The following is a 14,462-nucleotide window of genomic DNA, read 5'->3' as shown; positions in this document are numbered from 1 at the left end:
CTCAGCTATTAGATTGCCTGTGTAGCTCTATAACGGATCAAATGCTTCCTCTGCATGTAATTGCTTTGTTGCAAGGGGCAGAGAGGAGGGAAGGCAGCAACAAAGAACAGGTACAGTGAAATACAGGTAGAGTAAAAAGAAAATAAAAAGGGGTAAAGAAAATACACAGTAGAAGCACCGATTCGTGTTTCTGCTATTACAGTCCAGCAGCCGCTCTGCTTGCTCGGATATCTGATAGGTCATCCCCAGAGATCGCCCCAACTCTGGCATTAAACATGTTTAGCAAGCCGGTCTCTGTGACCAACTTTGCTTTAACACCAAAGTTGTCCCATTAATGCCTAATGCCTTCTTTAGCTCAGTTTCCAAAGTCTGCAGGAATTACTGAAACTTTCATACAATCACAGCATCTAAAAGACGTCTGAAAATAAATCAAGCTCCCAATAACTGGGCTACAACAGCTGAACGCAACAAACATACTTCGATCAGAAACACTTCCTATAATTAAAGTTTTCTTTAACATTTGCTATGATTCTCACTCAAAAACATCTAAAACAGGTGGTACAGCAATACTGCAGGGCATGGCACAGCAAATGGTATGATAATTAATATTTCACTCCCTCGCTTCCTGTTGGTGCAACACAAACACACACACACGGTCAGAAAATACTGTCATGAAAATCAATCACTCACTGAGAGCCTCACACAGCTACGCTGCTTCAATGGAGAATGATTATCTGCCATGTTACTGCATTTATTTTCAGACAGAATGTGAAAAATGTTGTTTTTTTTGTTTTTTTTTGTCACTCTTTGTTCTACAATGCATAACACATAACTGTGACATCCTGGGTTCAAATCTGCCACAGGACCTTTTGTCACAACGTGTCAAGTGAGTTTCCCGTCTTGTCAAACATGACAAAGAGCAGCTGTGACCAAGGCCTTTATAATAAATGTTTGCCTTCAGTTTGAGTTATGCAGTGATCCGTTTTCCAAACTTTCAGTTAGCCCTCCCACCAACGGCATGCATTCAGTGTTTCAGTGTGCAGCCCACTGCCACAATTATTATATAATCGCCCGATCACGATTATTTGAGCTGACCACAATTGTTCTGCTTTATCATTACAAATGTTTCCATTCATCTGGATAAAAAATAGCTGTATGAAACTAAGCCAAATATCATATAACGGTTACCACATCAATTTCCACCATTTTAGGTTCGACTGGTGCTCCGTTAATGACGTCATTAGGTTGCGCGTACTTCTTCTGCTGTGGTTTAATGGTACAAGACTGGAAAATATCGCCACCAACTGTTTACCAATAAATGGCTCTTTTTCATAATTTGTATGTGTATTATAGGCTTATACTTTGTTAGTGTCATCAAACGAACCGAAAGACAACAAAATTGTTTTTCGCAATTATTTGTATGACAATTAATTGTTGAAACTTTAATGATCGTGGCAGCCCTCATAAAGACTAGTGTTTGTTACAAGATATTCCACAAATAAATGGAAAGATGGGTAAGAATTAACCTTTGTAATTTAATGATTACCTCTGGGTCACTGCAATAAAGCAACCATCTGAAAAAAAGTCAGTAAATTCAAAATGATGGCATCTTTGATGGGTCATGTTGTCTTGCACTGTCATCATTTTGTAATTAGCTGATTGTAACAGTGTGTGATTGTTCCGTGTGAGATGGCTAAGCCTAAACAGAAGTAAACAATGCTGCTGAGCTGCAGAGGAAAACAATCAACCTCTGATCACAGCCATCATCTTGTTTACAGTCATGATCCATTTAACCCATTAGCTTTCAGCTGTACTTGAAAATTACTTACGGAGCAACAATCACACAGAGATAAACAGAGAGAGCACAAATCGGGGAGGTTATTAATCAGCAAGAAAAAGAAAATGCCTCATTTTCTGCAATGTTACCAAAGTCTAAAAACGACCCACAGATGTTCCTACTCATCAGAAACCTCTGAACAGTGCTCTTTATAAATAGAACACGTTCCCACTATGCACTGGGATTTATTTTGGGGCTGCACATGAGCCAAAAGTGGGCTATGGATTAGGCAAACATTGCTTTTTGATGATGAAGCACAGCAGTAGGAGGCGTCTCTGAAACTCGCTCCAGCCCTTTGAAGCCCCCTCGGTCTGTCCCACCGATGCGACTGTCTGCTCTCTTCTCTGCTCGTTTGTTGAGAGCCTGTCTCAACGTCCAAGCTCAGCACAGGCTAATGGGCGCGCAGCAATGAAGGCTCATATACGCGGGGATCATATTTCATTAACTCTACGGTTTAATGATCTCCTCCGACAGTGCGTTTGGTCAGGAGTTCACTGCACACATCAGGAAAATAACATTGCAGCAGTCGAACTGCGGTGTCATAAACATCTGATGAGTGGAGAACAGCTGCAAAGCCGAAAACACTGGGACACAGCGAAGTTTGCAACTGTCAAGCTGTCACAGCCAATGCATCTGACGCTGAAAGTCCAATTAGCATAACCAGCGCATCGATATGAGCCGTCATGACAACAAGAGCAAGGCATGAAAAATATTGTTGTGCTGTGGTGTTTTATGGGACAAACTAAACACCGTCTAATCGTGAAGAGAACGGCTTACTGTACCCAAAGGAAGCCGACTTCCACTTGCGGCAGGGGTTGACTCTTCTGCAGCCTTCAGACACCAACCTCCCGGGATTCTCTGTGACTTCGACGGGTAGAGATGCATGTCTCCTGCAGAAGGACAAACCGTGTTACAACAAAACACACATCTGGTAACATATGAGGTCATATACGAGAGAAACCTTTCAATGTGAAATGAAGGCTGTACATTAAAATCATCCATTTTCCCCTCCGACGTTTCCCACTGGGGATTTCTGACCTTGATGTTTTTTAACTCTGTAGTTCACTTTTCACATTATATGGGATGGTATTTCTGTGATATTATGAAATATTTATAAGCAGCTACTGTACCGCAATGTCTCCCTTTCAAGGGGAATAACAGTGCCGTAAATATAGTGTGCTTCAAACCACGCACCACACAGTATTACTAAAGTATTCACCACCCGAAAGCTGAGCTGAGATTGCGACATAGTAAAAGTATTCCATCTAAAAGACTAGATCACTGCTTGGCCCGTTAACTTATGTACAGCTTAGAACATTGACAACCACTTTTGAAAAAGTACCATCTTTGTTGTTTGTTTGTCACATTTCTGAATATGTACTTCTACAACTCTATAGGAAGCTGCTGGTTTTCATATTTTCATATTTTTCCACAGAACTCGTGTCCAACCTTGTACACGTGTACTAAATTGTACTTAACGGTCATATAAGAAGGAACTTTAATGTACACTCATTATGAATGTACTATTGTGTGCTATTTTTGATGAACAAACATTGTACTTACTGTATTGACGATACATATAAAAGTAAAACTTCGACAGGTGTGCCATTTTGATCACCTTTACTGTAAGTTGTAATCAAGTGCAGTCGGCCTACACTTTTTGTATGAAAGGTCCTTTTGGTATCCTTTAATTATATTACCTTATATTTTGTTGGACAACTAAAATTAAAATAGATACATTTAATATGACAATTCTATTTGTCAGATTTTGTTCCAAAATACCCGTGTGTGTGTGTGTGTGTGTCTGATTACGTGACGAGCGTCTGGCACAAACAAAGACATGGAAAGATACCGACCACTTCTAAAATTGGATCATGAAATGTGAACGTTAGAATTTGGGGAGAAACTAACACAACCTGCTTGATCAAAGACAACAAAGGTTACTTTGGAGAGGTTCCTTTGTAGTGTCAGTGTAACTAGTTTGTGCTTTTTCAAGCACTTTTGTCCTCCACTGTTGATTGCCCAGACATCTCTCCTCTCCCTCCACTAGACACCATTGAGACACTTCTGTCTCATCTAGTGTTTGTTAAGGTTTTCAGTGAGCCATGCCACCTTTGGGTTGGTTGTCTCAGCTGGCCGAAGCACATTTCTCAAGCTGTCAACTTGAAGTCAAACACCAACAACCCACCCAACTCTCGCAGGAGATAAGGTCTTCATAAAAAAAAAACATGAAGCCACATCCTTCTCTACAGTCATGCATTTTCCAAAAGCAATTGTACCAAGAAATATAATTATCCTTCACTCTTTATAGAGCTTGTACAGGATGAAAAATCCTTCACTGAGGCCCGGAGAAATATCAGTGGCTAATTGTGTCATGGATGCTGCCATTTGCTGCGGTTTCGACATAATGAATAATTAATTTTTTAAAAATGCTAATGTCTCTGCTCTGGCTGAGTTGAGAGCTGTGAACCTTGAAATGCTCAGAATTTTCCCCCAGTCGGCCATTCGTAATGCCGATAGTGGCACAGAGTCGCACTCAGACCTTGTGTCGGACCCGTCAGTGCGGTGACTAACAAACAAACGCTCGCAGCTCATAAAAAAATGTCATTTTCCATGTCATTCAAGTCTTTGCTTTCTTTCACCACACGCTGCACAAACATACTGTGTTTAGTTTCATTCCCGAGGAGGAGGGTGGTTCAAGAACAACGCCCGATTAAGACTTGAAATCCAGTTTGCTTCGTCGAAAGGGACTCACACAAGGACAAAGACAGCAGGCTCAGTGTCCGACCCATCAAAGTTGAGCGTCGCTCTCCACAGCAACAAGAGCCGGTGAAGGAGGCGACAGGAGACGATAGATTTGTGGGATCCCTGAGGAGGGCGCCGGCTGAGGGTGTGAGACAGCACTGGACCAGCTCTGAAACACAGCACTGTCACCTCTCGTCCCTTCAGACAAAATATCAGTTCAACTGCCTAGACAAGTCATGTCACTGCAGTGGAGGATGGGCTGCCTCTTGTTCGGTTAGATTTCTGTGTGAATTAAGTCCAGTTCAGCTCACACATTGTGCTGTTTTATGAAGTTGTCCTGCCTTGAGATAGAAAACTGCAGCTCTGTAGCTATTTTAGCAGATATCGCTTGTGCAAAGAAGCTACGGTCTTTAATATTGCATGTTAATTCTGTTGGCGCATTGTTGGCTTTATAAATCGCGCCACGATCCTTTTACAACAACAAGTTGGCCACAGTTGTTGTTTCAGTTGATTGGAAACACTTGCTGTCCTGGTGTTGCTTTGAGACACACTTTGAGAGTGGTTTTGACCTCCACAACAACAGCCCCGCAAAGCTTTATTCTCTCCATTGTCATTTCTACAATAATGGTTGAGCTGTATTATCCCCGCCTCTCTGTTTCCCCAACCCTCTGCGGAGATCTGCGGGAAAAATATAAGCCATAGACCTCGCCAACGCTCTCCAGAATACCTCCAGTCAGTTACCACACTGCGGTTCTGTGACAAGCTGGCCTTCCTCTGCGTCAAACCGAACAAGTTCAACAAAAAAACAACAGAATGCATCCTGAACAATGTGAAATTTCAATCATCTTTCCGTTCCCAGACAAATAACAACCGATATCTATCACAGAACACAAGCTCACCGGCCACAATTTCACAGGTAACAATTTATTTTGAAATATCTTTATTTATTAAAACAGTTTTTTGTTCCTAATATATTTCAAATTTTAGCACTAAGAAGCTGTGATCAGATCCTCTTTATTGTCCCATTTGTTTCTAAGGAAGTTGGGACAATTTTTTGGGCTCTATCTGATTGGAATAAGTTACCTGTAAATATCTGCTCCCTGTTATTATTTTGCCCATTTAAAAATGTTTTGTTTTTGTATCTCAAATCAAATTTGCCTATGTTTTTCAATTAAACCGCTACTGTGCCTTTTCTTCATTGATTGGTCGTTACAGATGTTTATCTTTAAAGATTTGTTTTGGATGTTTTTTGCTGTTTTTGTGATGTATATCATTATGTCCTGTATGACCCGCAGCATGTTTGGACCTCCATGACAACGACATGACGCATCTCAAGGAGTTGATCAAGATATAATAGAATTTGATTAAAATATATTAGACAGGGGTATTTTCATCATGCATTCTCATTGCAGCCGGAGTGATAGAGAGCCTAACTAATCCTCGGCTGTAGGCTTTTGTCATGTGCTCGTCTGGGTTGTATGAATGGGGGTTGTACTAAAGTGCATCAGGTGGAATGGCGGTGGGAGAACATCTCATCGTCAGACGTTCAGCGAAGAACAATCCAATAAAAGCAGGTCACTGAGGCTGTAGAGTGCCCGCCTGCCCATCTCAGCCAGGTTCTAATCACATCTGAATGAAGCCATCCATTCTGATTACAGAACAGCAGACCAATTAAACACCACCATGTTGTTACTCCTCTCTCATTAGCCCTGGAGTATGCATGAGAATAATCCACTCTATCAAGGACTGGGCCAATCTCCCTGTCTCTACACGCAAACACACACACACACACACACACACACACACACACACACACACACACACACACGCACGCACGCACACACGCACGCACACACGCATCTATCAAACCAGTGCAAAGCAATCCTTCGGGATCAGGGCTTATTTATTTATAGTGCCAGTACCAAGTTCAGTAGCTTTTACATTATTAATGATAATGAAACCTACCAAGCCATGTAACACACAACATTTTAAACAGCCAGGCTCACTTGTGTCGTGGTGTGGCATATTAACAGGGTGAGAGATGTAAGTGACTGCAAGTCTGCTGTCAGCAGAGTGCTGTTTTGGCAGTTGTAGTGATTTTACACAGCTTTAAGCAGTGATAGCAACGGGGACGTGAAGCCAAGATAAACCATGTGAATGACAGAGAAATTCACAGTGCAATTTGAAACAAGCTGCCGCTTCACTTTAAATAGATGCTACAGAATAGTCACACTCAGATACTATATCCATATCGTATGGAAAGCATTAGAAGCAGGAGCATACAGCAAGTATTCACCGAGGCTGACTGCTTTTTTGTGTAATGAGGCTTAGTATGGAAGCAGAAAAGGGCAGTGATCATTTTAACTTTATTATAATACCAAGTTGAAAATTTTACAATCTTATGCATACTTAATGTTGAAATTTAAATTCATATCTCTGAAATATTTTACTCTGAAAGTCTATCTGACTTCATGAAGTCCGAATTCTCCTCTTTAAACTTTCTTGAAAGCCTAAATAAAACTATTTCCTGTCATTTATCTGAGTGTTGTGGATCGTACGACTGACGGAATGTAACCTGATGGGACAGAAGTCACGACTCATTGCATTCAGGCTCAATTTCTTATTGCTGCTTCTCCGATGATTAAGTTACAATTCCTCATGTTTAATTTTGTTGTCTCAATTGTACCATTAGTCAACTTGAATCACTTAAGTTGACATAAATATTTGATCTGAAAGTTAGAAAATAAATCTGACCTGAATGCTATTTAAAATAGTGGACACGTGTGCTTCCTATCTGAATTTGCGAACTGTAAAAAAATAACTTACTGAATATGACCTTTTTGAGATTGCACAGCTTGAAATCCCCTAATGAAAATTTAAGTGGACAGAGGAATTAAAGCTACATCAATTCAATTACATTTTCAGTTTGAGTTTTACATGAAGCATTTGTTGGTTATAAATTTGAAGTATTAATGAAGCATACTTAACAATATTGAGAAATTATCTTTCAACCTCTCTTTGCTTCCATTAATTACCATAACACAATGGAGGAGCAAAATGTATTCATGTATATAAGACAGGCTGCACCTACCTGGTTGTGTATTTCTCCAAAACATGAGCCTGTTTTTGTTTTGTTTTATCCTTTACAGGGGGTTGTTAATGAATGCGGCTTTGTTGTGGATCCACTTTGCTGTGATGCCCTGAGCTGTTACACAGGCTCTCAGCCGCTGTACAACCTGGTCTTATGGTGCTGGGTGCATTTGCGATTATGAACCATGATAACCAATGAAGCTCCTTGTGCACTGGTACCTTTATTTTTCTTGTTTAAATGTTGTTATTTATATATTTCCCTTTGAATTATTAGAGTAATTTATCCCTAAAGCTGTTTATTAAACACTCTGTATTTTCTAATTACAAATGTGTCATTTAATTAATGATTTGAAATGATTACATTTTTTTATATTGATGGATTTATCCATTCACTTTACATTTTTCCATAAATTATTATCCAATTACATATTAAAAAAAGAAATCACTGTCGGTCCTGCATGCCATCATCTTACAATCAGTACCATCATATCAGCCACTGAAAAGTGAGTAGAAGTCAGTAATCAGCGTCTTTCAGCATAATTCAGTGCAACTGCAGATGCATTTCAAACCTAATTTTATACAGAGGAACAATAACAGTCTTGGCATGCCACTTTTCATATTAATGAAGGGAATATTAGAGGAACTGCGGCCAAATTCACACCTAAGAATTGCATGCAGAAAGCTGCGGCCATTTGGGAGGTTTCAAACTACATCAAAACATCAATTTGGTGAGATGGGACTGTATGCCTCTGAAGCCTTTTCCTCCATTTTTGAAAGCTTTTATCACTATCAGCACTGGCACAAGCTATATAGCGCTGAGAAATATGACATATATGATATATATGACATTAATATAGGGATCACAGTCTACAGAAAGCTTATTCTTACAGTAAATAGTATTTGAGAAAAGGATATTTCTATGGATCTTTAAAAAAAAATGTGTGGAAACTAAACTAAACTCTTTGATCAAGTTTTAAAGTTTTTCAAAAACGTTTGATGTAGTTTTATTCAGTACTGGAAGCTGCAGAGTAAAACTGACTGCCAGTGACAGCGTTGAAACTGAGTGGCTTTATAGCTGTATGTGCTTAAAGAACAACAAAAATCTCCAGTGTGAAAAAGCACTGAAAAACAGAAGATCTTTCTTTTTATCTCAAGCAATTTCACCATAGGCCAAGTTTCGTAACTAAAAACAGTGCCAGCCTTCTAAATCATCAAAGAACTACAGCATTGGGATGTGCTGAATGAGGTTCATATTTTTAAACCATTGCCAAAACACTGAAAGTGAAACTATTAAACAAAGATATTTTTTTTTTTTTTTTTTAATTCATCCGATTTTAAACAGTACACATAAAAATTTCATATAACCTATTTTCTGTGCTGATTTTTTTTTCTTTGGTGCACTGCTTTTGGAGAGGTGCTACTGAGTGGCAGACACACTTCCCATTCACATGCATGCACTCGCATAGACATCCACATATACTGGGATTGTACAAAGACAAAGACGGGCACACATCTCCAGGCTGCGGCCCTCTGGATTTGCTTCGGATTTGTAATGGGACATTTAGAGCAGAAGAAAAAGCGGCCCGGGGAGCTCAGACAGTAGAGCAACTAAGGAAAGAACAGACATGGCCTGGAAAATGTTCACTAAAACACGGGACAGGCTCCGCTACACTCTTTTCAACTTGTCTAGACACTGTTGGCTCCTTAACATGCAGCCCTACGGAGGCAGAGGAAGAGGCTGTTTGGATCCTACAGCGAGGCAAAGAGAGAAAGTAGCGATAAGGAGTGTGTTTACCAATGAGAGAAGCCCGTCTACTCTCTGCATGCAAGCCATATCCCTCAGCTGTGTACGCAGCAATGATGGATTCACATTACAGTTTTAAATCAGCCCCCCATCTCAACTCTACCAGTGGAGACACCCCTACAAATCTGCAGCCACCAAAGTCCACACAGCCAACAACTAACAACAGCGGAATGTGACCTTGGACTACACTCGACATAAGATCTCATCATTTCCTCCACACCGTAGCATCCACAGACACCAATAACAGGCACGACATCAGGCCTGCCACAGTCCTTCAGACAGAGGAAAACCGCTCACCCTGGTTATCGCCACGATTCTCGGTTATTCAGTTTTACACACTCAAATCAAATGACTTGTGTAACACAGTGTCTTCAACAAAGTATGTTCGAAAGCAATATGTATTTCCCCCAGCAGCAACCAGCTTTAGAAGTGTTTAAAGGGAGAAAACTCTCGAGGGTAGATGTACGGTCCCGAGTAGATGAGAATAATTGGACATACCTGACCATTCTGGAGGAGTCACATTCAGTTCTGAAAGACAGAAGAAAAAAAAAAGAATAACTGATTCTGTTGAGCAGGTAGAAACCAGGATGCTTCAGTGTGTCAGTAATGCAGCTAAGGACATGTACAGTTACATAAAATGCCTCACTGACCACCATCACTTGATTCAGCAGCTACATTACTGCAGCCAAGTTCAGCTGGCACTGCCAGGTGCTGCACTTTTGAAATTGCTCAGGTTTATATTCCAATCACAATTTAGATACAAAATTCCCCAAATTATACATAAATAATCCACTTGGTGTGTAATACATGTTTCCTCTGCCAATGCAATGCTTATTATGAACAGAGCATATTGTCTTTGCACATACAAACAGCTTTCTTTTTCTGCTTTGGTGTTGATCAAACTCTCTGGGCATAGTAAGTGGTTGTTCCGTACTGGTTTAGGTTGGGTTTATACCGCTGTGAAGCTTTCCCAGGTGAATAATTAGTAGAAAAAACGGAAAAATATAATATGACGAGACAACTCCCAAAGTGCATTGCATCAAGAAAACCAATCACCAAGCCTAAACTTCTTTTTAAAAGATTACACAGTGGAGAAAAAAAGATTATACGATCTAAAGTTACACCGGCTCCTAAATCACAGCAGTGGCTGCCTGTGTGTCAAATGAGAGATATTAAAACCTTATTACTTATCTGTAAAACACTAAATGGACTTTGGCCTGAATGGATTTTTGATTTACTTGTACGTTATGAGGTACCTCTCAGGTCATCTGGGATAGGTTTACTCAGGGTTTCCAGAATCAAATTGTGAAACAGCTTTTAGTTTCTCTGCTCCCTGCCTGTAGAACAAGTTTCCTGAATAGTCAGCTGAAAGTGTCAGCTCATTTAAACAAGGACTTAAAACTTTAATGTTTGCTGGAGCTTTACAGTAAATTAAACGTGCAACAGCAATTTTTATGTTTTTCTTTGCGTCTACAAAGCACTTTGACCGGCCTTGTTTTTTCATCGTCTTTAAAATGCAATTTTAATTTCTTCTTAATATTTTATTCCTCAAGTATTGTTATGCCTCTGTAAAGCACTTTGAATTGCCTTGTTCCGCAATGGTGCAATATAAATAAACTTATCTTGCCTTAAAGTGTAATTTTTTTTTATTCTGGATTAAATCAGTTAAATCATTTTCCCCCACCCACTCATATGTTTTGCACTGATTCACTGGCATGGCACAAAACATTAATGTTATTAATAAAACCTGTGATTTTTCTATTATGACACATGTACTTTAAAAAAAAGGCTATTATATTGCAAATGCGTAATAAAATGGGACTTACAGTAATAGTGCTGAAATGCTTTAACCGAGGGGGCTCATTTTACTTGAACTTAGACGGACAAACTTTATAACATTTGGCCTTGTGCAAAGTTATATTTACACTTTACAGTCTCAATTTCTGTCATGAAATTGTTAGAAACCGTTAATGGCATTTCAACAGCCAGGAAAGAGCTCTTTACACTACAAGAATAAAATGTAGCCTGTTCTGCGAACCATTGCAGTGAGGGGCAATAAAGCAACCGCATGGCTGCACCAGGGTGAATTTATGAGCCACCTTGTCGGCTTGTCTGGCTTTTCACATGCAGAAAACAATGAGGTATTCATGGGGAAAAGACTGCAGTAACTGACTGTCATTAGGTTACTGTAGCTGCAAAGGTTCTTCTCGGAAGGTCTCTACTGATCAGGTAGTTTGTAGATTTGGCTGGAGGAAAATGATCCTGTATATTGCAAAACGCTGTGGACAATTCTCAATTGGGGTTGTTTTTCTCCTTTCTCATCCCTCTTAGTTAATTTACTTTGTTGTTTTCCTTTGTGTTAGCTGCGCACTTTTCTGCTCACTCCACAATATCCACATCTCGCCTTAAGATGTGCTTAAAGTTTTCTGTTCTTTCAGCAGCGACATCCAAACAAATTTTCATTATTTCCGTAAAGCACAGAACAAACCTGATACCACTGCTGTTTGCATTAGAGCAAATCCCATTATAACTGTGGAAGTAGGTTGAGGCGAAAACAAGAGCTGGGTCAATACAATGCAGAGGTAGGATGAGATTCATTGACACACAGGCTGCAGTCCACATAAACTAGCAGTTACTGAAGCTATTGATTGCTGTGTATACACTTCATCACTGAAATAAATGATCAGACTATAACCATATTTCACAAATATTTTGCTAAATGGTATGCCTGACTTTTATCTGCTTCCAACCCAGCAATGCGGACGAAACGTCCTCAGAACGAACCACAGCATGGAGGAAGAGGACAGCACCATGGACAGCTCCTCTGTCCTACAGAACAACCCTCACTACTATATATATATATATATATATACTACTATATATACTATATATAAAAATCTTGTTTTGTGTAAAGTCGGGAAGGGACAGGATTTTTGAAAATTTGAATAGTCATTTAAATAAAAAAAATCAATTAGTATATGCGACTATCGTTTGTCCCTATTGCCCCTGTTTTTATTGGCGTTGGGTTGTAATGCTTTACTTCAGTCGGAAGGTGGCGGTAATGCACCTAAAAGCTGTCTGCCAACCACGATAAAACAACATAAGAAGAACATGTTGCGACCGGGGCTCTAGAGCTTTGCCAGGTAAAACTGTGTTTAGATTAGATTAGATTAGATTAGATTAGATTAGATTATATTAGATTAGATTAGATTAGATTAGATTAGATTAGATTAGATGCCTTGTGAACAGGAGAAAAATGCAAAGACGACTACAGCGATCAAAAAGTTCTGACTGGAACTCCTTCAAGACATGAATGGGTGAATCGTGGATTAATAGTCGAATAGTTCAAACCAATTTCCGAATAATAATTTTGCTTAAAATGCCAATCCCTAGTTTAGGGCACAGATTTTTTCTTATTCTGAAAAAGTGTCAGACTTGTACCGAAGACAGATGGACAGTCTGATGCATTTTGATGTATCATCCATTGTTGGTATTTATGTGGAACTTCACTTTGTGCCCTTCTGAGCTACTGACTTGACAAGTTCGATTTTTTTTTTTTGTCCACTTAAGGGCAGCGGTGAAAAGTTGTGAAAATAACGTGGCAAAATTGCAAGTAAACAGCTGCTTATTTACTGATCCATTTGCTTCAGAGCAACAATAGCATTAGTTTAAAGTTGTGTTTCTGGCCACCTGGCGAATGTAAGACCAATATTCAGTCTGTTGTATCTGCTTATGGTGTCTGACAACCCCCGAGGGAAATATCTGCTCTTTAACTGCTGAATACTTCATTGTGTTTTGTCTGCCATTTGGTGCTGAGCAGGTAGTGAACATTTGTTTTTTTTTAGGTCTTTTTCCCTGAATGCAGCTGCCTGATGTGGTTGAAAATGAGATATTAGAGCCGCGAGAATGGACCAAAACAGTGAAAGTTGCTGGTCAGCCACATAAACAGTGAGCTGAAACTCATTACAAAGCTCCGTAAAGTTAGAAGAAGCTGCAGATTTGGGTGATCATTCTGTGGAGATTCTTCACTGCAATCCCTTTCACACTGTCACATTGGTTTCATAGTGTAATGAGAAAACGTCAATTAAAGCCACTTGAAGGCTGCAGATGAGAAGTGCATACTTCACTTTTACTGTACTATCACTGCTCCTTTAAAAGAGCAGCTCAGCGAGTTGCTGTTCACAACCATATCTGTAGATTCCTATGATCTATGTAGTGCAGATTTTGAAGGAATCCTTGTATGTGTGTTAACGTGCTTGGCCAAGAGAGCTGACTGGCAGTACAAAATGCTTCAAACATAGATGTTGCTACAAAAAAAGCTACAAATTCTTAAACATAAATGCTTCACACACATCTTCAACCGGACAGCACAGAAGATTTACACAATCACCACAGTTTCAAGGTGGGCACCCAAGGTTAGTGTCGCCAATTCAGCAGTTGACCAAATGTAAAATAAGGTCACCATCTCACCTTCTGTGTGGTTGACCTTTGACCTTTTGAATATTATATCTCATCACTTAATCATGTTATCCTATTAGACATTTGTGTGAAATTTTCTTATGATTAACATTTGAATTATTGAGTCACTGCCACAAACATGTTTTATTAAGTCACAGTGACCTTTGACCTTTGACCATCTAAACATTTTGATGGTCAAATGAACCTTTGTGCCAAATTTGACCAAATTCCCCCAAGGCGATCCTGAGACTCTTGTTCACAAGAGTGGACAAATGTGAGGTCATAGTGACCATGAGCATTGTCCTTTGACACCTAACATCATATTAGTTCATTAGTGCCAAGTTTGAATACAGATGTATGCATGTACAAACGCACCTAAAAAACAATAATGCCCCTAGCTATGGCTATAAGCAATGCAGATACATAACGAGCTGTCTAAAGTGGGATAAATAAAACACAGCAACGTGTAAAACATTTAAAAAAAAAAATTCCTCTTAAAAAGTGTATTTACAAATAGATTTACAGGAC

The 14,462-nt window shown here is 39.5% G+C and overlaps 1 protein-coding gene across 3 annotated transcripts in view; it reads right to left on the bottom strand.

Moving 5' to 3' along the window:
* Nucleotides 1-14,462, bottom strand: part of iqsec1a (IQ motif and Sec7 domain ArfGEF 1a) — a 90,038-nt gene that overhangs the window by 62,810 nt on the left and 12,766 nt on the right. For 2 of the 3 annotated variants that reach the window (XM_069140688.1, XM_069140680.1), the window contains exons 2-3: nt 9,975-10,004; nt 2,620-2,727 (exon numbers count right to left, since the gene is read on the bottom strand). In XM_069140688.1, the coding sequence (XP_068996789.1) occupies nt 2,620-2,727; nt 9,975-10,004 (138 nt within the window). The remainder of the gene's footprint in view (nt 1-2,619; nt 2,728-9,974; nt 10,005-14,462) is intronic. The other variant, XM_069140681.1, reaches the window with a different exon arrangement.

Source organism: Embiotoca jacksoni, unplaced genomic scaffold, assembly GCF_022577435.1.
Source record: "Embiotoca jacksoni isolate LCO1_2020_lvr unplaced genomic scaffold, fEmbJac1.0.p SCAF_9, whole genome shotgun sequence".
Taxonomy (NCBI): Eukaryota; Metazoa; Chordata; class Actinopteri; family Embiotocidae; genus Embiotoca; species Embiotoca jacksoni.
Note: the sequence above shows the minus strand (reverse complement) of the source record. Positions and strands in the feature narration are given on the sequence as shown.